Here is a 23,394-nt window from a genome sequence, read left to right as displayed (position 1 = left end):
TAGCACATTTTCCACCACACATCTATAAAAGTTTGCCAAGGTTTTTGATGACATGTTGAATCTCCACAGACTCCTGAGGAAGTAAATGTGCTGCCCTGCTTTCTTTGCATTTATATTTATATAATGGGTCCAAGACAGGTCCTCTGAGATAGTGACACCCTGGAATTTCAAGTTACTGATGATTACTGGCTCATGGACCTCTGATTTCCCTCTGCTGAAGTCTACAACCAGTTCCTTGGTTCCACTCAGTCAAATTTTCAGTCTCCCTTCTGTATGCTGATTCATCACTACCTTTGATATGGCTCACATCAGCAACACCACTGCTTCAACACTATCAAAGGCATCCTCCTCCACCTCCCTCAACTTTACATGTTTTTCCTATCTCCTTTTCAGTTTGACAAAGGGTCTTCAACAAAATGTTAACTCTGTTTTTCTCCTCACAGATACAGCCTGACCTCCTGAGAATTTCTCAGCATTTTCTGCTTTTGTTCACAATTGTCTGCGTCTCTAGCTATTCTTACTGAGTGAAAATGTTCAGCTACTGTTCAGATATTATTCTCTCAAAATATTATTATGGGGCTCAAAAAGAGCAATTAAGCTTATTACCTATATTCTTCTCTTCCCCATCTTAAGTACAGTGGATTCCAGTTAATTAGGCCATTGGTTAATCAGTGCAGCCATTTATTTGGGACAACACTTAAAGAACAAAAACAAATTGAAATTCAATTTCAAAGGATTCCCTTCATTTATTTGGGACACTATGCCACTTAACTGGTGCAGGAGGCTGTTGACAAACATTTTCTAACTAGCGCCAGTCAAGTGCACATCATGTGGCTGTGCTTGGAGCGAACAGATTTTGAATAGAATGGTTCGGGTGTTTGCATTCAAAAAGCCGTGATTTTTGTCACTGATGGTTAGTGAGTAATAAACAGTAAGACAATTCAGAATGGTTTTGCTCACAGTGGTTTCAGGCATTGCGGCTTGGAGATGCCAGAAATTGCCAAGAGTGAAAATGAAACAATTTCACTTCTATGTCAGGAAGTACGAACAATTTGATAGCATTGACAATCATTTTGAGCATTACAATGACACTGAAAATTTGGAAGATGCAATTTTCAAAAGCACTGTCAGCACTGATTTTGTTAATTTGCAGTCAATCAAAAGAACTCGTCAGAGTACACTGAAAGAATTCCTCCATCAATAACTATTAGGAAATAATACACTGTAGTAGTTTTGGCAGTGTTCGGATTTGTTCTGCATTTGAGTAAAATATATAATTTCTAACTCAATTAAATGGTAGTTTGTATTTTGTACCTTTTTAACTATTTCCATGAAACTTTGTCTAAATGGAGCAGGTGCTTAATTGAGCCGAAATGTACTGGTCCTGATGTGTTACAGTTAGTCAGAATCCACTGTATATGTTTTGATTATATTTTTAACTATTTCAAATTATTACCAAAATGTAGTTAAATCCTCTTACAACAATCCATTTAGGTTGTGTTCACATTTAGCACAGGCACTAATACAGAAATGTAGGTTTCAGAATTATGCATAAGAATGTGGCAATTATGTAATAAATATTTCAACTCATATTCATGGAAAATTGATAGAAGTGAAAATCAGGGAGATTCTATAGTGGGTGGCCAATAAGCCAGTATTTTCTCCTGTGACCACCAGTAAAACAAAATCCTTCAATTATAACTTCATATAATGATCAGACAGTGGTGAATTGGTTATTTGCTGCTTTAAGCTTCCAGACTTTCTTGCAAAGTTTCCCTAGGACTGTAATATAGAACTAGTTTATCTTCATTTTTACATATATGAAAGAAATGCTAATCAAGATTCCTTCCAACAACCTATTACCATATTTACACCCACATATTTTTGGCAGCAATCGAGCAACATGCTGCAACTAAGATCCACAGTGTTGATATTTATGTCTCTTGCTTCTCCCTTGTAGATATGTAAGAAATTTGTAATTTACCTCTCCATTCTTACATTGTTCTCAGTTTTAAATTTACTTGCCTCACAGTAAAACAGTAAGTTGTAATAACCAAATTTTTAACTCCTACCAAACGTTTAGTTGGGAAAATATGTAAATGGTTTCATTCTAATCTAGTGTTGATGTCTGTAAGGAACATCAGAGGTCATGATAAGTAATGCTCTAGATTTTATAATACTTGATGAATTCATTGATATCCACAGCTGGCATTTGCAGTGTTACAAAACAAGTTACAACTTGCCTTTTCTGTAAAAGTCTTGAAAAACAACACTACTTTTGCTATATGACAGAATGAGAATTTTGACGAAGTTATGGTTTCTGGATGACATTTGATTTATTTAAAAGAGATATGGTAAATTCAGGTGTTTGAAAACATCAACTTAATTTGGCTGTGTACTGGTGTAGGTTCACTCTAAAATAATCAGCAGAATGGCACAAGTATAGACATTTTCAAGAAGCTGACTTAGAAATTCTTGCGCCCAAAGAATGGAAATAAGTAAAAGTGGCAGAGATCCATGGCTAAATATGTACTCTTAGAAGTCTTGTGGAGACTTGAAAAGGTGGTAACAGGAGTAAGAACTTCTGTAATTTATAATTCCTAACATGAGAAAAAAATTATCTATTTCTATTTTATATATTTAGTAACTATTTTGGTACTCATTTCTAGGACAGCAGGTGAATTACAATGATTGCCACATTTCATGGAATAAATTCTGTAAGGCAAGTAGAGCTTTTAACATCGTTCTATTATATTATTAAAAGTCTGATTAGTACTTTGTAGTACTGGGGTCATGAGCCAAGATAACATTTTAGACATAGAAATGCCCATATTCATGTTATTGCAGTGTTGTACTCTGAACTAGTTTTTGCATATAGTATTTTCCTTTTCATTTTGCACCTAGATAATTTTACAAATATCCATAAGGGGTGTATTATTTGCGTTAAGTGGTTGACACACTCACAATCTCCAAACTATTGCTAGGTAAATGTACTTTGCTGGCATCATGGTATAATGATAGTCTGATACAATGGAAATATTCTTCATCTTTGAATAACAAAACTGAACATTCCATTAGTTCATTGCTCAGCAACTAAAGCATCAGTAATGAAAATGCTCTACCTTTAGATAAAATATTCTCTGATTTATATTCTCCTTCAAAACCTTTACATTTTCATTGCATTGGAAAGTCCTTCTCAATTCGCTAAGGGTGGAAAGGGAGGGTGGTCTAAAGTGCAGGTGAAGTCTAAAATCTACGTATCCACATCTACATAGTGTTTAGATTACTACCTGTTACACTGCCTGGTGTTTAGGGCAGCAATGAAGATCCTCCATCTCTGGCAATGTTCAGGGTTTCCTTCATCATGTCAGTAGCTTCCTCTTGGATTTCACTACTATCAGACATGATCCAGAGGAGCAATTTTTCATTTGGTTCTATACACGTACAGTCGGATGCCAATAAACTTGAACTTGATAGTGCTGGACAGAATGACTATCAGACATAATTTTGCAACAGAAAACTAGAAGTCCAAGTATTGTACAACATTTTTATAAAGCCAAGAAACTGGGTTAGGCAGCACGACATTTTTATGTTGTAGGTAGTTCAGTTTAAATCAATAAAGGTCCTCCACAATGGAAAATCCTGAGCCCATTAAGTTACACTAAGTTTGTGGTTTTCATTCCGGTCTCTGTGCATCAGACACAAAATGTGCAAAAGAGCTTGACAGTGTGCAGTAGAGTAGTGTTCTCAGGCCTGGTGCACATTACCTGTTCGTTGTGCGTTAATAGCATTGTTCAGTTTTGGGGCCTACATAACCACAGTTATTCGTTTCCTTTTGGGGAATGAACCCTGACCCTTTCTCTCCCCCAACGTTTTGACTTCATTGTTTGCTTTTCAGGGATGACTTGCTTTACTTGTTGGCAACTATAATGGAATTTTCTGTAAACTGTTGCAGAATGAGCCACTAAACCACTTACTTTCACCTCTGTCACATTACCTGTTACAACCTGTCAACCACTGGAAAGATCTTGCACTATTTGTCATCATTTGGGGCACTGGACGTTCTGGCAGCCTTTCATTCCCAAGCAATCATTTACCTTACTCATTGAAAACTCTGTTTTGGATCATGTCCTGCCCACTCATCACCCATATCAACAATGCCTTTTATTTGATCCTGATACTTCAGGTTGATAAATTTAACATTCCATTTCACATGTCTAGTATCAACCTTTCTTTTAATTCTTTAATATCCATTCAAAAATCCTCTCCCCACCAATTCCCCATCCTCAGCTCTCATCTTTTGATTCAAGCCTTTTGTGTAATCTGTCTTTTCACTCTTCCCACCATTACTACTGTGGCTCCACTTTTGATTTTTGTAATTCATAAAACTTGCCACATCTCTTTCTCCTTTAAAACTTCCTTCATGGATAAAATAATTGACTAATTCCTCTTAGTCTTTCTTTTCTACTGAGTTAGCATTCCTGATATGGTAAATACTTATGAGTATTTTTCCATGTTAATTGCATTCCAAAAATACAAATGATTGCTGAGTTACAACTATTGTTTAGAAAGTACAGCATTTATAGGAAATGAATATGTGACTGTGTTCTTATGTCTATGGTCCAATGCAGAGACTCCTAGACCTGCACCCCTAAGTTCTATTGACAGCATTTTGTTCCTCAATTACAACCAGTTTTGAGCTTCAAAACACTCCTACTTCAAATGCTTTAGTCATTTTCTGTGATTTAATTTTCAGGAGAATCTGCCAAACAGATTCAGTTTTTGGTTGTGGTTGGATGGAATCCTGGAACTCATCAAGAAACACCTTTTGACTTTGTGGATTGATGGGTAACCAAATGTGCCAGTTAATAATTTTTAAAATAATAATGGTTATAAATGTGATGCCTTCTGCATATTGTTACTGTGACAGTATTCTTGAAATACGAAGTTTCTAAATTTACCATAGGGACAGTTATTAAAACAACCTGTTCTTCTGTAAGAAATGTTTCTTTTAATAGTTAGAAGCTGCTGTTTTAATCTGCCACAAAATCTGCTGCAATCTATTTTACATTATTCAACAGTCATCAGTTATATTTGACAAATGAGCTTTACATTTATCTTGCAAAATTCAAAGCATGGTGACTCATTCTTTACTTGCACCTATAATTATGCCTTTTTTGACTGGGTAGTAATTAAACTCACTTCTAGATAAGTAAGTCATGCAAGCATCAATGTGATAAAAACTTAGACCACATGCCTAATAGACCATATGCCTAATTTATTGGGGTATGGTGCAAAATCAGCCCTTCAAGCTGTGCCACCCATCAAACCCCGACTTAGCCTCGTCACGGGACAACTTACAATGTATAATAACCAATTAACCTACTAACCAGCATGTCCTCTTGACTGTGGGAGAAAACCAGAGTACTCAGAAGAATCCCACACAGTCACAGGGAGAAGGTACAAACTCCTTACTGGCAGTGGTGGGAATTGAACCCGGGTCACTGGTACTGTAATGCATTGTGCTAACCACTACGCTACCATGCCACTCCACACATTATAAGTAAGAGCAAAATAAAGTCAACCCTTATTTGAAACACCAATTATATTTGACAATTATATAGTTTTGATATATTGTACACCTTAATATGTGATGTACTATACTACAGACAACTTTTAATATTAGATCATATGGATCTTGACGTTTCTTAATCCTCTTTCCACCTGCCCCTTATTCTAAAGCCCTGTTTAACACATTAATGACCTTACTAATGAGTTATATAATATTCTACTCACAAAATGCTGGAGGAACTCAGCAGGCCAGGCAGCATCCACAGAAAAGAGTAAACAGTCAACATTTTGGGCTGACACTTTTCATCAGGACTGGGAAAAAAAAATTAGATGAAAAGTCAGTGTAAGAAGGCATGGGAGAGGAGGAAGAAATACGAGGTGATAGGTGAAACCAGGAGAGGGGTAGGAGTGAAGTAAAGAGCTGGGATGTCGATTGGTGAAAGAGAAGGGGGAGGGAGGAGGGGCAGGGCAAGAGGAGGCAAGCGAGGTGGATCCAAGTGGAAGGGACCCTGGAGTTAGAGATTTGCATTCAAAGAAAAGCTTGGAGGAGCTGAGACTGTTCTCAGCACAGCAAAGGTTAAATTAATGGGCTGTGCATGCAGAGTGGAACAGTTTGTTGCAGCAGAGAATACCAGGGGATATGGCTTCAACAAGAGTGGGAAAAGAACCAGGTCTTTTTTTAAACTAGCAATTCTTAAGCAAACAGTGGTTGAAGAAAATTTCCATGGGACTTTGCAATGGAAGATAAATCTGGTTTTGAATAAAATCCCTGAAGGGATAGGGAAAAGCATAGTCAAGTTGTATTGCTTTTTCACAGGCACGAATGGCTAACTGGCCCTCTAATCCAGTGTGTCATCCTCTGCAGAAAACCTTTAAGATACTGCTCATACCTGCAGAATTGTATTATTTGTTGCCAAGCACAATAAAAACACAGCTGTTCCCTTTTTTATAGCACCAAAGAACCTGCACATACTCAGAACTGTACACAATGTCATTAAATTGACTGCTCCAAAAATATAATAATTCTGCAGTACTGGATTCAACATTGTGTGCAGGAAAGGAGTGAGGGGAACAAAATTTACACAAAAATGGTTTAAAAAAGGAAATAATCTCAGTCTTTACACCGTGAAATTCCATTATTATGTAACCTTTTCTAAATAACTTCTTTCTTCAGATATATTGTGGGATTTGTGAGTAAGGAGAAGGAACGCGCATTACTGAAGGATAAACCGTCTGGCACTTTCCTACTGCGGTTCAGTGAAAGCAGCAGGGATGGTGCTATTACCTTCACCTGGGTGGATCGATCTGAAAATGGTGAGGTTGTAAGAGATTCTCCAATTTAGTCAGCCAAGATCAAAGTCAAAATTTTAGTCAAAATCATAGAGTCATATAGGATTGAAACAGGCCCTATGCCCCACTACGTCTATACTAATCCCATTTACCAGCACTTTCTCGAGCCTTCTTTATGCCTTGGTAATCTAGACTCTCATCTAGCTTCTTCAATATTATGAGACTTCCTGTATCCACCAACACCACTGGCACTGGATTCAAATTCCAACCATCCTCTTATAGGGGAGGCGAACCTATGGCATGCACAAAGACTTTGTTGGCACACAGCACGCAGTGCCACCCCATCCATAATAAAACGATACATAATGATTATCTTTAGGGCCAAATGAATGATCAATTTTTTTTTACAACCTGAGAGCAGTGATATTATCTCAAAGGAATCATCTTATGCTGTCTTGGCGCCAGCTAGACAGTTGCAAGAACATGTGACATTAAATGATGCAATTTGAAGTTCTTGCAGACCTGGTGTACACATCAGTATTTGGATAGTCAAACAACAACACACACAAAATGCTGAAACACAGCATCTATAGGGAGAAGCACTGCCTGGCCTGCTGTGTTCCACCAGCATTTTGTGTGTGTTGTTGTTTGAATTTCCAGCATCTGCAGATTTCCTCATATTTGGATCGTAAACAGTTGGGCCAGTTGTTATTGGCTTCTCTCTACTTAGAGCTTTTCTTCTGTCATTTGTGAATAATCAGTGACAATCTCTGCTCACAATTTATCTTGGCAAGTGAGAGAATTGCTTAGAATCTTATTGCCTATTTAGGTACAGGCTCTCAGAAAGATTTGCCACCCCTGATCTAGGTGAAAGAATTATTTGTCAGATACTCTCTTAATTCCCAATCCTTTACCTTAAATATATGCCCTCTAGTTTTAGGTACCTCTGCTCTGAGGAAAAAGTTTCCTGCTATCTACCCTATCTGTCATTTTGTATTCCTCTATTACGAGATCCATTACAAGCCAACAGACTAATTGTATAGACAGAAAGAACAGAGTAATATTTCACTATCTACCTCCTTATTTCTGTAATATTCCTTGTAGCAGATTATAACAAAACATACCTCATTATGAGCAAGCTAATTGCACCTGTTACAAAGTGCTTGCCCATGAACATTAAAGACAGGACCAGCACAATTTTAGCTAAATTTTAGCTAATTTTACCTTTGCTAAAAGCTCCAGAAAGGCTGCCATTTATAATGTGCTACTTTATGACTTCTTAACTGACCAAAGAGGTTTAGAAACAAAATTTTTAGTTCCTATGTGTGAACTTCTTGGCAAGTACTTTAACACACTTTAACTTGTGTGAATGGACCCAATCCAATATACTTGGATTGTGAAAATTAACTGAACTGTACACACAAGCATTGATTTTATCAGATTGAAGTTGTAGGCCAGTATGCCTTTCATGGTTAGATGTTTTACCTGGGGCTCTTTCTTTGTGATGAAATTTATTTTGCACTACAAAACTATGTTACGAATTCAATAGAAGGGGATCAGAATTGTTGATGGCAAAACAAGGTACCTGTCACATCTAAGATTTTTTTTAATGTTCACGGTGCAGAAATGGTTAATTTGTATGACAGTATTTGAATTTTGAAAAATTGTAGCAAAATTTTACAGTCAGAAGTTTTGACAGTCAAGCTGGCTTTCCCCTTTTTCACAGAAGTGATTGCTCATTCTGCTGGAATTTTTATAAGCATGAATTAAGCAGTAAACTCGTGCAAGTTGGTGTGGAGGGTGGGGGTTGCAAGCAGGTATTTAGACCCTCCTAACAAGCATCTACAGGGCATCACTACACCATGAACACCTGATTGATGGACTCTCATACATACGAATATTGTCAAATTCAGAAATCTGACATTCATTAATATTCCATAAAAATAAAGCATGTTCGTTCTAACAAACAGTTGAACTAATTTCTCTCTCTCTCTCTCTCTCTCTCTCTCTCCACATTAGCGATTAGAATCATCAAGTTATACAGCAGGCCCTTCAGCCCAACTGGTCCATGCCTACCAAAGTATCCCATCCAAGTTAATCCCATTTGCCAAATTTGACTCAGAACACTTGAAGCCTTTTTAATCTATGTAGCTGTTCTACTGTTACCTCAAGAACGTTCTCTGGCAGCTCATTCCATACAGATACCAGCTTTTGTGTGTTTAAAAATAAATGCCCCACCAGTTCCTATTAAATCTTGCTCCATGAACTCCCAACTTTTATACTCAGTGCCCTGACTTATGAAGGCTAGTGTGTCAGAGGGCTTCTTCACTGCCATGTCTACCTGTGGCTCCGCTGCCAGTGAGCTATGTACTTGGACTCCATAGTTCTGATGCCATATTTTACAATATTGTGGAGTATAGTTACAGATGGAGTTATTTTTCTGCATTTTATGACTTGTCAACAAGATCAACTTATGGGTGTTGATAAAAATAGAATTTGTTCCTTGTCCGGGGATGGCCTGTGCAAAAAGATGTATAACGTGAGGTCACGGTAACATGCAAACATTCATTCACCTACCTGCTGCTCTAAAGCCAGTAAGTACAAATTTACATATCCACCAGTCAACACAATCATCATCACAGCATTAGTGATATTTATTGAAACCATATTATTTATTTATTTTTATTTGAAAATACAGTGCGGAACACACCCTTCTGGCCCATTGAGCTGCACCGCCTGATAACCCACCAGTTTTACCCTTGCCTAATTACAATGACAAACTAACCTACCAACCGGTACATTTTTGGACAGTAGGAGGAATCCCGAGCACCCAGAGGAAACCCACCTACACATGGGAAGCAATGTACAAACTTGCTTACAGAGGAAGCTGGATTTGAACTCTGAACTCCAGTGCCCTAAGCAGTAATGGTGCTTCACTAACTGCTACACTAACATGGTGCCATAATAAGGTTTACATACAAGGTTGTTTCAAACTGTGTTAACGACCTTTATAGTGTTTCCATAAAAATAAATTCCCCCTTCTGTTGTGCACAACAGATTATGAGTATTAAAGTAATGACTGAAAATGATTGAGCTGGATTGTAATGTTACCTAACCAGAGAATGGATTCACTACACCCCTGGACTTAGAACTGAGGGGCTAGGTATACCTTGCACACCTAACCACAATAATAATGCAGTAATTCATGTATTTAATTATTTTAATTGTTTCTAAAGTGTTAGCACGGTAACAGCAGCACAACCAATGATCCTCCATTGGTGATTGGTTCCAGTCGCTGCCTGTAAGGAGTTTGCACATTCTCCCCGTGATTGCATGGGTTTCCTCTGGGTGCTTCAATTTCCTCCCACGTTTCAAAGATGTACAGTTAGAGTTAGGGTCATTAAGTTGTGGGCATGTTATTTTGGCTCCAAAAGTGTGGCAATAATTGTGGGCAGCTCCCCAGCACAATCTGTATGCTTTAATACGCAGGTGACAAATATAGCTAATTTTAAACTGGCCTTGATAGCACAAGCAGGGTCTCGGCTGACACTGCTTAAGGCCTGTTCACTACTAGTGGCTCGCTTCCACATCATGAAGAGCCACAACAGTGAGACACGAGAGGCAATGAGGCCTTTAGCTACTGAAATTTTGGATGACCTTGAGGCTCAGCCTAGATCAAAGCAATCTGACCGAATATGGTAAAGTGACCTACTGTCAGCTGTGGTCGACCTTATATGTTTGATGTGGTACAATAATGATTACAATTCAGAAATGGTTTATTGGCTTCCCACTGCCCTACATGAGGATAATATTTAGACCACTGAGTGTGATCAAACTTGGGTGGAAACAAATGCTGAAAACACTTGGATTACTTGTATATTTTGGTGACAGAAACTATAATTATTCTCTTAGTCATGGCATTTACTCAAGGGCAGATAATAACATTTCTAGAAATTTATAAGAATTGGAGTATACCTTCCAGCTGACAGTGCCTGTTACATCATTCAGATGAAAGGTAATATATGATCTGTTACCAAATCATTAAACTACCAGCAATAAATGTATTTAAATACTCAAAAAAAATAAGAATGTCGATATTAATTAAGTAACACAAAACAATTTAGATACACCTTGGGCATTTAGGGATGATCAAGGCCAGAGTTGCAGGAAAGCATGCATCTCAGAGACATAAACAACTAGATCGGATTATACCCTTGATGGGTGGGGTGGAGAAAGAGATCAAAGTGGGGTTTGACAATAAGGATACCAGTTTTAGAACTGAGGTGCTGTTGGAGCAGAATTCAGTGAAGGTCAGTAAGTACAGACAGTGCAGGGGAAGTGCAGCCTGGTGCAGAATTTGACATCTGGTTGTGTGTCAAGGTGACTACAAGGGGTGATTGATATATTCATGACCGAAGGTAGGAGGAGTCAATTTTAGAAAACCTAGCACATTCCTGATAGAAGACATGCCTGGCAGGTCTCACTTCACAAAGAGAAAGGGGAAATGAACCAAACAAGCTGAGCTAGTACAACAGACGGACAATTGATAAAGTTGTAGAAATCTAGTTAGCTGAAGTTGTAAAATTTAACATTGATTTCAAAGACCACACAGAAGAAGAGATGCTGCTTTTCAAGCTGGCATCAATTTATTTATTATTTATTTGACTGTGTCAAATTATGAATTATTAATAAGCTATTAAATTCTCCATTCCACTCCCACTGTCTTATCAGTCCCTGATCGCCTGTATTTTTACAATGTAGAGGTGCTTGTTAAAATGTCACTTACTGAGTTTGTTAGGATTGGAAAACACCTGATTTAAAAAAAACATTATATCATGAGGAAACAAATGGTTCAAAACCTTTGGTGTCACAGGTAGCCTCTGGATGGGCTTCTGCTTTAGCATTGTCTGTCTATTCTACCTTGCTATGTGGCTCATCTGCTGAACCCCTCATCAGTACATTGGCCACCTTCAGGCTTGATCAGGACTCTCTTACACCACCACATACGAGGGGTGATTGATAAGTTCATGGCCTAAGGTAGAAGGAGATGGTATTAACTTCAAACTTTCTGCCTAATCACTCAAAGAGTTGACCTGCATGTGTATGTAACGACAGCTGCATAACCCATCTCCTTCTACCTTAGGCCACAAACTTATCAATCACTCCTGTTGTGGACACTTACTGGAGGTCCAAGATCCGTATGCTCCATGACCGCTGAACTAAGTGTGTAAATGTAGGATTGGACTATGTTGAAAGATAAATGTGCTAGGTTTTCTAAAATTGACTCCTTCTACCTTAGGCCATGAACATATCAATCACCCCTCATATGTGGAGAGTGGAGTAAGAGATTCCTGACAGAAACACTGATGCACTGACCATTCTGGCCGGTCATAATTTTAAAAAGTTATTCTTAATGTATTTTGCTAATCATCTCCTTTCCCTTGGGCTTACACCCCTCCATGAACAAAAACGCTTTTCTGCATCTATTCTATTTTCTTCATAAGTTAACCACCTCTCTGATTCTCCTCAGTCTCCACATTCCAAAGAAAACAAAACTAGTGTCATCTGTTAAATAAGTGTCCCTGTCCCTGGGATTATATTAGTGAATATCTCCTGCAGCCTGTATCTCCTTCCTGGAGTGTGGCCCACAGAACACTCCAACATTGGCAAAGCAAGTGTTTCATAAAGATTGATCAGGATTTCCTTGTTTTGCTCTTCATGCCTCTACTTTTAAAGCTCAGGATGTAATTTTTTTTTAAAATCAGCTGTTTTCCAATCCTAATAATCCTAACAAACCCAATAAGTGACATTTTAACAAACACCTTTACATTGTAAAAATACAGGCGATCAGGGACTGATAAGACAGTGGGAGTGGAATGGAGAATTTAATAGCTTATTAATAATTCATTATTTGACACAGTCAAATAAATGATAAATAAAGCAGCATCTCATCTTCTGTGTGGTCTTTGAAATCAATATTAAATTTTACAACTTCAGCTATCTAGATTTCTACAACTTTATCAATTGTCCGTCTGTTGTACTAGCTCAGCTTGTTTGGTTCATTTCCCTTTTCTCTTTGGGAATTGAGGCCTGCCAGGCATGTCTTCCTGCACTGCATTTCTCACTCCTGTGTTCTTTCATCTGTGTTCTCGATCTCTAACCACTCCCAATCACTCATTAACTAGAAATCTTGTCTACAACTTAGCTACACGGTCACTCTGATTTTACCCTCAAGATATGCCTCCCCTTATTTACCCTGCACCTTCTGATTTCTTCCCAAATCCGACAAAGGGTCTTTATTTTATTTTATTTTATTTCACGATATAACGCAGAGTAGGCCCTTCTGATCCTCCGAGCCATGCTACCCCAGCATCCCCCGACAACACCAATTACCTCTAACCTAATCACGGGACAATTTATCATGACTAATTAACCTACCCGATACACCTTTGGGCTGTGGGAGGAAACCTGAGGACCCAGAGAACACCTACTCCTTCCTCAGTCTTCCCTCCTTACAGAAGACTGTTGGAACTGAACTTTGAACTCCAGAACGCCTTTAGCTGTAATAACGTCATGCTAACCGCTAGCGCCCATGTTACATTTAATGTTAAATGTAACTCTGTATCTGTTCTTTCATTGTGGCCTGAACTCCTGAATATTTCAATCATTTTATTTTAGATTTCCAGCATCTATAGTTTCTTTATAGATTTTCACTTAACTACACTTCTTGATAGTTTGATTTTAAAAAGATTGCTTCCATTGTTACTTCTATTTTGTTATAGATTGACTGGGAATTAGAAGTTACATAAAGCTGATATATTCTGATATAATTGTTTTATGAAGTAGGTGAATTGTGCCATTTCTCAAACAAGTAAATTATTTCATAAGCAATAAAAAGGTGCTGTAATACCATTTGATTTTTTAAAAAAAATTAAAGGATTTGCATTCTTTCCCAATTATCCTCTTAGAGATTTTTATAGAAATGCACATCAGGTTCCTAAACAAGTATGTTCCATGTATGATTGATTCTTTACTTCATTTTTAATGTCCACTTTGCTAAAACTCTGAGCACAATTTTTATTAATTGTTATTTCAGGGGAAATGAAATTTCATTCCGTGGAACCTTATTCCAAGAGCCAGTTGTTAGCAGTCCCTTTGCCTGATATTATCCGAGACTACAAAGTAATGGTGGCTGAAAATATTCCAGAGAACCCGCTGCAGTATCTATATCCTGATATTCCAAAGGATAAAGCATTTGGGAAGCATTACAATAATAAGCCAAAGGAAGGTCAGTATCATGACTACTGGCAATAAATAGCTAGTGTTCTTAATTGGCTATGTCATTTTAACAACCAGCTTAGAAAATAATTGAATTACATTTGGATTCCCTTTCTCAAATTGTTGACTAAAGGTCTTTAACACATCAGCTTTGCCTGGTTGGTTGTAGTGGACTTGAAGATGATAGACTGCTAAATTTAACAAATACCTCATCAAAGGTTCTAAAAAAAAGAGCAACACCTACATAATGCTGGAGGAGCTCAGCAGATGTGGTGAACTACGTGTGCCTGTCTGGACAAGCCCCCTGCTGACTGCTCCTGTAGCTCCTCCCACAGGCCCCTGTATAAAGGCGATCGAGGCCTGATGCTCGGCCTCAGTCTCCAGGATGTCGTATGATTGTCACTCACTGCTGGTTCCTTCTTCCAGTCAATAAAATTGATGCACCATCAATAACTCACTCTGAGACGTAAAGGCAAGATAACGGCTTTTATTGACTGGGAGGCATTGCTACTAGTCGGACCACGAGTTATAATCCCCAGGGTAATGGACAGGTGGAGCGGGAGAATGCCACGGTGTGGAAGGCCACACTTTTAGCCCTTAAGTCAAAAGAGTTGCCGGTCTCTCGCTGGCAGGAGGGACTCCCTGAGGCACTCCACTCTATCTGCTCCCTGTTATGTACGTCCACCAATGCCACCCCTCACGAGCGCCTATTCTCTTTTCCCAGGAAGTCTGTCACTGGGAGCACCCTACCAGTTTAGCTGACGTCCCCGGGGCCAGTGCTGCTCCGGAAACATGTGAGGAGTAATAAATACTCCCCGCTGGTTGAGAGGGTTCACCTTCTACATGCGAACCCCCAGTATGCCTACGTGGTCTTACCTGATGGGCGGGAGGACACGGTCTCCATCCGTGACCTGGCGCCCGCAGGTGCAGCAGACCACTACCCTGAACACTCTCCGGTAACTATGAACCCTGTACCTGAGGTGACACCATGCTCACCAGGCCCTACACAGACTCCTCACGACACTTATATACCGGGTGTTTCGTACGCATATATACCAGGCGCCTCGCAGATGCGTGAGGGATCACTGGCGCCTAGTGGGCTGGAACCAGCACAACCTCCGTCTCCTGTGCAATCACCAATGTCGCCGGCATCTGTGCAATCACAGCCAGTGCTATGTAGATCGCAGCGACAGATTCGACCACCTGATAGACTTGACCTGTAAGAAACTTCACCACATGGGGACTCTTTTAAACAAAGGGGGGGTGAATGTGGTGAACTACGTGTGCCTGTCTGGACACGCCCCCTGCTAACTGCTCCTGTGGCTCCTCCCACAGGCCCCTGTATAAAGGCGATCGAGGCCTGATGCTCGGCCTCAGTCTCCAGGATGTAGTATGATGGTCACTCACTGCTTGTTCCTTCTTCCAGTCAATAAAAGCCGATATCTCGCCTTTACATCTCAGAGTGAGTTATTGATGGTGCATCATCAGACCAGGCAGCATTTATGGAAAAGAGTAAACCGTCAACATTTTGGGGCTGGGACCCTTCTTGACTGAAAAAAAAACCAAAATGTTGATGGTTTACTCTTTTCCATAGATGCTGCCTGGCCTGCTGAGTTCCTCCAGCATTTTGTGTGTGCACTGCTTTGGATTTCCAGTATCTGCAGATATTCTCATGTTTGTGGTGCCTGAAAAAAGAGGTTTAACTTACCCAGTGCTCTATTTTTGGTGCTTCATTAAAAATTCCTGTTTCCTACAACATTGCATTTACCCATCTTAAGATAAATATACCTTTAATTCCTGCATTAAAAGTTGAACTTCCTTAATTTTATCACACTGCAAAATATGCAACTAACGTCATTAAAACAATAATATTTGGTTTATGAAAAACTTAACCTAATATGCATTTCTTAAACAGTTTCTGAACCTACCGAGACAGAGAAGAAAGGCTACATTTCCTCAAGGTTTATCCCATTCTCTGAATTGTAAGTCTGAGTAGACAATTAATTTATTGATTTTTAACAAAATAATGTGTTGTGTTAACCATTAATTTGTTATACTTTTCAGTCCAAATGCTTCCACGGCTCCAGTTTCTTCATCGGACTTACTTCCTATGTCACCAGGAGTATATGCTGAACTGAAACAGCAGCTGAGTCCTGCAGAAATCGAGACTGCTGTATGTTTTGAAGCAATGATTTGATCTGAAGCTGATCTCCAGAATTCCATTCACAATATCCCATATGACTAACTCCATATAACATGCACATTTTTGAGGGAAGTCAAAGAAGAGTATTGTGGAAAATTAAACAAGCAATTTAATTGAATATATAATGATGCAAATTTCAGCAATCCTGGTTGTATGCACTCCAGATTCATACAGTGCAGTGAGCATTTATCAGATCCAAGTTGCAGTTGCTATTGTTGTCTGAGCCCATCACAGAGGTCTATAAATGGCAACTTGAATACAAGCCCAGAACTCCAATCCAGCTAAGGCTACTTTTAACATGGGAGAGCAACAGGTTGATTGCAATATAAAAATCTTTATGATGTAATAATCTTTACTGTTACATTTATTTAGTCAACACATTTTTGGTATATAGCCATCAGCTGTAATGATAGAATTTCATAAAAGCTTCTAGAATTATTTTTGGGTAGGAGAAAATAGCTGTTTATCTAATTTTGTGTCCTCTTTTTAATATCAAGGGACCATAGAAATAAAACTGTGAATGTTGTTCTAGGCTGCATCTACCCCATAAATCAAGTACTAACTGAATTCATTCTTTCAAAGGATATTTGAAGTTTGTCTTAGTGCTGTATTCATACTTGACATGTTTGATTGAAACTTTCTTCTGCATGTTAAAATTTGCAAATTGCAGTAGATTTGGATAGCGATCTTAAAATGAATGATACAACGGTGCTTTTTCCTGTCATACTTCTAATTAGTATCTGCTGTGGTTATTTTGTATAATTTTTAAAAGTTATTGTTTTATTGGCAATGGTACTTTAACTTATTGTGCTGTTGAAATGGAACTTACTCAACAAAATGCATGAATATCCAAGATCATGAAATGTGCTGGTCACGTTCACTTGTGGGACAAAGACTGTGAAATAATGCATATGAACTGGGCAATATGAACGAGGTTTACATATTGACATTATTATTTCATAAGAAATAGCTACCCTATTTGATATTAGTTTTCACTAAATATTAGCTGGTTAAATCTACTTAAAGCTGTAGATTTCACTTACTTGATTAGTGCTTTGTATGTAACTGTTTTGATAAAGAATTAATGGATGAGATAAATCAATATTCAGTGAATTTAAAGGCACCACACATTTTCATGTTCTCTGTAAGTTATGTTTTTATATTTTAACAATATTCTATAAATACCCAGTAATAAAATCTTAGTCATTTTGCACTTTAAAGTTTTTAAATGTCATATAATGATTACAGTGTTGAGATCCATTATCTAATATTACACACTCTTGAATGAAAGGCATCAGCCGCACACCACATCACACAACACCCCTTGAATTTTTAACGTTCTCTGGTTTTTCATTTCCATTTTTACAGTGGTATAATTATGAGCAAAAATATTCATTATTGAATTATAAACTTTGTATCAATTGTAATACAATTGTATTACTTTTTGAATATTTCATACCCTATTTGTAAATAATTAAAGCCATTCAAAAGATTCTTCTAAAATTTTGCCAAAAGGATTTTGTACATACTGTAGTATATAATAACAGCCTATACAGTTACTATACAGGAAAACTTTAACCAAGTTGGGCTGCAACTTGTATTCTTATGCATTCGTGGGAATAAAAACTTGATATTTTTTTACAACTTTTAGAACTTTGTTTTAAACAAACAACCTGGTTGGAATTTACTGAAGCTTGCTTTACATTAAGTACTGTACATCAGGTACATTAGACATCAGATACTTAATGTAAAGCAATTAAATTCTAACCAGGTTGTTTGTGACTGATAATTGATAATTAAGTGCAAAACCTTTCTTGACATATTTACCTCTATTCACCTTTCATCTCAGTCCCCTGTGCAAAATACAATGCGAGCTACTTTCAATGGACACTCTTGGGAAATATATTTTCTTTTGTCAACAGTATTATATATCACTGTTACACGGTAACAGACTCGTGCCCACCAGCACAATACCCTAGTGTTATATAATGACAGACCTGTGGCTATCAGTACTGTACCCCAGTATTATACAGTAAAGACTATCCCTTAGTGTTACACTGTGAAATATGCTCCAGTATTACATCATGCTGAATCAGGTTCCTATGCATTTTTGATGCAGATTTGCCAATCATTGTGGCTGCTGCCATATAAGGCTTGGCTACAGTACTGGAGGCTATGGGTATTTCATGATGAAATGTTTAGGACAGGCTGTATAACACTCAAGCTTGAAACTGGTAGACAAATAAAACATGTTTCTCAATTTCTGCCTCTTGAAAGTGTTTTAGATTATACAACTTTTTTTCTCCACAAAAGAGTTGTGCACTACTAGTAATCACATCATAATGTCTTTTTTATAGTTGTGTATTTATTTCCATTGCTAAGATTCTGTTCAATATCAGAAACAAGTCCTTGAATCTAAAAACAGGTCCATTTTATAAAATGTCAATTTTTGTGCCATTCAAAATTAAGCATGTTTAGATTTTCATGAATTTGGGAAGAAAATTTAAGTTAGATATTAAAAATATTTTGCTTCAATTTATTTCTAAATATATCTGAGTCTTGCTTCACTTTTAAATGTCATTGAGTGGTAAAGCACAGAAAGAAGCTATTTGGCCTGTTATTTCCATACTAACCATCAAGTATCCATCAACACTAATTCCATTTGCCAGCACTTGGCCCTTCTTTGACAGAGTAATTCAATTGCTTGTCTAGCTGCTAGCTAAAGTTTGTGACAGTTCTTTCTGGCAGTGTGTTCCAACCAGCTTCTGAGTGAAAAGATTCTTCCTCAGATCCCCTCTAAATCTGTTACCCTCACTTAGGCCCTCTACTTTTAAATATCCTGTGCAATGGGGAACAATTTCCTATTTTTTAACTATCTTCGTCTCAATCAGATTTCCCCAATAGATTCCTTAGTTTCAAGGAAAACAAATCCTGTCTATCCTCATAACTGAAACATTCTCCTCTGCCAGTATTCTGGTGAATTGACTTTGTACTCTCACTAGTGCAAATACATCCTTACCGCAGCAGGGTGACTAGAACTGCATGTGTCAGCCACTGTTGTATACATTTGTACCCACAATCTCTCTTATATTTTCTTATTGTCAAAAACATCTAGGAACAGGCCATCTGCACAAAGTTACATGAGGTTTATGCATAACTTAGACATTGTTAACTGACTTGAGGATGCGATAGAGGGGGGAGGTGGTTCTGACGTATGTGAAATCAACACTTCACATCTGATCCAGCATGGTTCTGCCTGTTAAAGTTAAATGTAAGAGAGAAGCCAAGTAAAAAGTCAGAGTTGAGCAAAATCCCATCCCAATCTTATACTCAAGAAATTCTGCAGTTGCTGGAAATCCAAAGCAAAATGCTGGAAGAACTCAGCAGGTCTGACAGCATCGATGGAAGTAAATGAACTGTCAACATTTCTGCCCGAGACCCTTCTTCAGGACTTAACAATTGTACATTATTTGCATCAACCTCTGAAATACTTCCCCATTTTGTCCACTTCATTTCACTGCTCGGAGCCTTTAACATTTCTACAGATAAGATTCACTTCTATTTAAAATGATTGCAACTTGTGTTTTTAATCAAATTTAAAAATAATATCCTCACTGCTGACTTTATTCTTCTGCTGACCATCTTAATTTATACTCCAGTTTCAAAGTCTTTGACCTGTAAAATTTCCAACTAATAGGAGGAGGAACAGGCTCCTAGTGTTGCCAACAGTTCCACATTAGACAGGATGCCCTGTATCTAAATGGAAATTGGGTGCCTTTACAATATCAGATTGGATGCTTTTGCTGACATGGACATGAACTATAAGAATCAAGACCGAAGTCAGTTCTGGGCTGAATTAGTTCTGCATAATGTTTGTTGTAAAATTATCAGACAATGATTATGAAGTGGGATTTTTCAGTGAGCAGAGCTAGATTCCGCAGTGCAGTTCTCTCAGTGGGTAATTATGCTGGAATCCATTCTGGCAAGGCAAAACATACCCTGTCATTTCTTTCTCAAATAAAGTGGGGGAGAAAGTAAAACATAAAAAAGGGATAAAAATGAAAAATGAAAATCAAAGTTAATGTTTCTTTAAAAACAAATTCAGTAAACAAAATATAAAAATAACTTAGGTACAAGAGATTCTGCAGATGCTGGAAATCCTAAACAGCAAATGCAAAATTCTAGAGAAATGTAGTCGGTTGGGCTGAAATAAGCAATTCTCATTTCAGGCTGAGATCCTTTCCGTTTAGAAACCAGAAACCTTTTATGTTGTTCTCATTTCAAAGCAATTGTATCCACAAATTTGCAAGGCAAAGACTGCCCATAACCTAGTGCTAGATATGCAGAATCAGGAAGCATTCATGAAACAGGTGATGGATCTGGAGCAAGGGGTTCCCAACGTTTTTTATGCCATGGACCCATACCATTAACTGAGGGGTCATAAACCCCAGGTTGGGAGCCCCTGATCAAGAGCAAAACACACAATGTGCTGGAGGAGCTCAGCAGGTCAAACAGCATCTATGGTTGAGAATAACCAAACAACATTTCAGGCCAAGACCCTTCGTCAGGACTGGAAAGAAAGTGGGAAGAAGTCAGAAAAAGGTGGTTAAGAGAAGGAGGAAGATGTACCAGTTAGTAGCAGACATCCCACCCTGCAAAAACTCATTTCAGTGGGGTAGCACCCCCCCCCCCCCCCCCCCCGTCGACGTAATACTTTGTTTAGTGATTTAGTGATTTTGTCTAATCTGTAAACCAAGTTGGGTATATGCAGAAAATGTGTCATTAAAATATGTACTTATATTATCATGGAGTCATTTTTAAAATTCTATTACAACTTTAAGCAAGTCTACGGGGTGTTTAGCCTCATCACGTAGGACATCAATAGAGTAGCCCCTTAGCAGCTAGCCAGTTGTGCTAATGAACAAATGGCACCTGTTAAACTCACCTCAACATGTCTTTTACATTTTAACCCACCATGGGCAATAGAAAAGTCACTGTTGCAAACAGTGCAGCAACACTCATTATTTTTGAAGTTAACTGTAAAGCCCGCCCACAGAGAAAACTGATAGGTCTACTTAGCACAAAGAGAGACCAATCAGGATGCTCCCTCTCACTCTTGCTCTTCCTCTCCCTTCAAAAAAATCGATTTCCAGGATATTGTATATAATTTGCGGGCGTCAGGGAGCTGCTATTGATATGCGGGAGACTTCCGGAACTTCCAGGAGAGATGGGATGTCTGTGGTAGGAAGGTGGAAAGGGGGTGAAGTAAAGAGCTAGGAAGCTGATTAGTGGAAGAGATAAAGAGCTGGAAAAGGGAGAATCTGATAGGGGAGGACAGAAGACCATAGAAGAAAGGAAAGGAGGAGGACCACCAGAGCGAGGTGATAAGCAGCTAAGGTGTGAGAGAAAGAAGAATGGGGAATGGTGAAGGAGAGGACGAGGGAAGTAATTACAAGAAGCTTGAGAAATCAATATTCATGCCATCAGGTTGGAGGGATCCCAGATGGAATATAACGTGTTGCTCCTCCAACCTGAGCATGGCCTCATCATGGCACTTCGAGTAGGCCATGGATTAACACGTTGGAATGGGAATAGAAAGTAGAATTAAAATAGCTGGCCACTGGAAAATCCTACTTGTTGTGGAGGACGGAGCGAAGGTGCTTGACGAAGTGGTCTTCCAATCTACATTGGGTCTCACCAATGTACAGAAGGTCACACCAGGAGCTTGTTCATGAAAGTCAACACATACACGTTAGTGAAATTGAATCTAATTAAAATATTGAAAACCAGCAAACAAACACAGGAACTGATAACTGAAACTGAAGGTAACATTCTGCAGCATCATTGGTCACCTATTCCTTCTGGGCTTCATTGCCACCATCAAATCAGCTGCTATCATTCAAGGTAAAAACACTGAAAACAATTGGGCAAAAACACAAAATGCTGGCTGAACTCAGCTGCCCAAAACATCGTCACTCCTATAGATGCTGTCTGGCCTGCTCAGTTCTGCCAGCATTTTGTGTTTTTATTTATTTCCAGCATCTGCAGATTCACTCGTGTTGCCAAACAATTGAGCAAGTATGCTAATCTCAAGTCTCATTTCATTGCCTGGATTGTTCATTTAAATCTTTGTTCTAACCTGATTATTAGCCATAAAGTGTATTTGTTTATACAATGAGAGGTTTAAAAATACTTAAAGAGAAATTGAAACTTAGAAACAATCAGAAAGGGATTGAATGTAGGAAAGCTCTAAAATACAGAGGTATTTGGAGGGAAATATGTGGGAGAAAAGAAGCACTACAGTAAATGATGGTGAATATTAATATTAATTTTTATCATGCAGGCTATGGGAACAGCAGTAAATTGTTTCCTTTGGTTGAGGCTAAACTTAGAATAGAGTTTCTGTGTCAGGACTTTGGTTTCAGATATGTTAATAATGAGGCATGCTCATTGGTACCAGTTGAATATAATTAGTGTCGATGTTGACCCAGCATAGGATATTGACATGGCTTATATTGCCAGTGTAGACATTGCTTGCTGAAATATCTCAGAAACATCCAGGAAAGCAAAGATCACTGCTATTTGGCAGGCTATAACTTTATGCCAAGTTTTAGTTTTAATTCTCAAACATACTTTTATTCAGATAACCTAAGGCTGTGCTGTTAAACTAAAGATTGTGAGACATAATCCTGCAGGAGCAGAATTAGGCCATTGAGCATGTTCTGCCATTCCATCATGTCTGATTCATTTTCCCTCTCAACCCCATTGTCCGGTTTCGCCCTGAAACCTTTGATAATCAGGAACCTATCAATTTCTGCCTTAAATATACCCAATGACTTGCCCTCCACAGCTGTCTGGCTAAAGAAAATGCTCCTCATCTCTGTTCTAAAGGGACATCCTTGTATTCTGAGGCTATGCCCTCTGGTCAATAGTAATTTTTTTTTAATGTTGCCTGCCTGAATGAGAGGAGACTCCTGAGATATAGGAAGTCATTCACATTTGCCAGGATCTCAACATGGACCTTAAATATCAGAGGGTGGTGTTGCACAAAA

The 23,394-nt window shown here is 38.3% G+C and overlaps 1 protein-coding gene across 2 annotated transcripts in view; it reads left to right on the top strand.

The window, feature by feature from the left end:
* stat4 (signal transducer and activator of transcription 4) overlaps positions 1–18,755 on the top strand; it is a 115,777-nt gene extending 97,022 nt beyond the window's left edge. For both annotated transcript variants that reach the window (XM_059966896.1, XM_059966895.1), the window contains exons 18-23: positions 2,670–2,722; positions 4,757–4,848; positions 6,746–6,885; positions 13,958–14,149; positions 16,055–16,121; positions 16,204–18,755. In XM_059966896.1, coding sequence (XP_059822879.1) covers positions 2,670–2,722; positions 4,757–4,848; positions 6,746–6,885; positions 13,958–14,149; positions 16,055–16,121; positions 16,204–16,336 — 677 coding nt within the window. In that variant the 3' untranslated portion in view covers positions 16,337–18,755. The remainder of the gene's footprint in view (positions 1–2,669; positions 2,723–4,756; positions 4,849–6,745; positions 6,886–13,957; positions 14,150–16,054; positions 16,122–16,203) is intronic.
* Positions 18,756–23,394: the final 4,639 nt, after the last annotated feature.

The sequence above is a fragment of the Hypanus sabinus genome, chromosome 4 (assembly GCF_030144855.1).
Source record: "Hypanus sabinus isolate sHypSab1 chromosome 4, sHypSab1.hap1, whole genome shotgun sequence".
NCBI lineage: Eukaryota > Metazoa > Chordata > Chondrichthyes > Myliobatiformes > Dasyatidae > Hypanus > Hypanus sabinus.
Note: the sequence above shows the minus strand (reverse complement) of the source record. Positions and strands in the feature narration are given on the sequence as shown.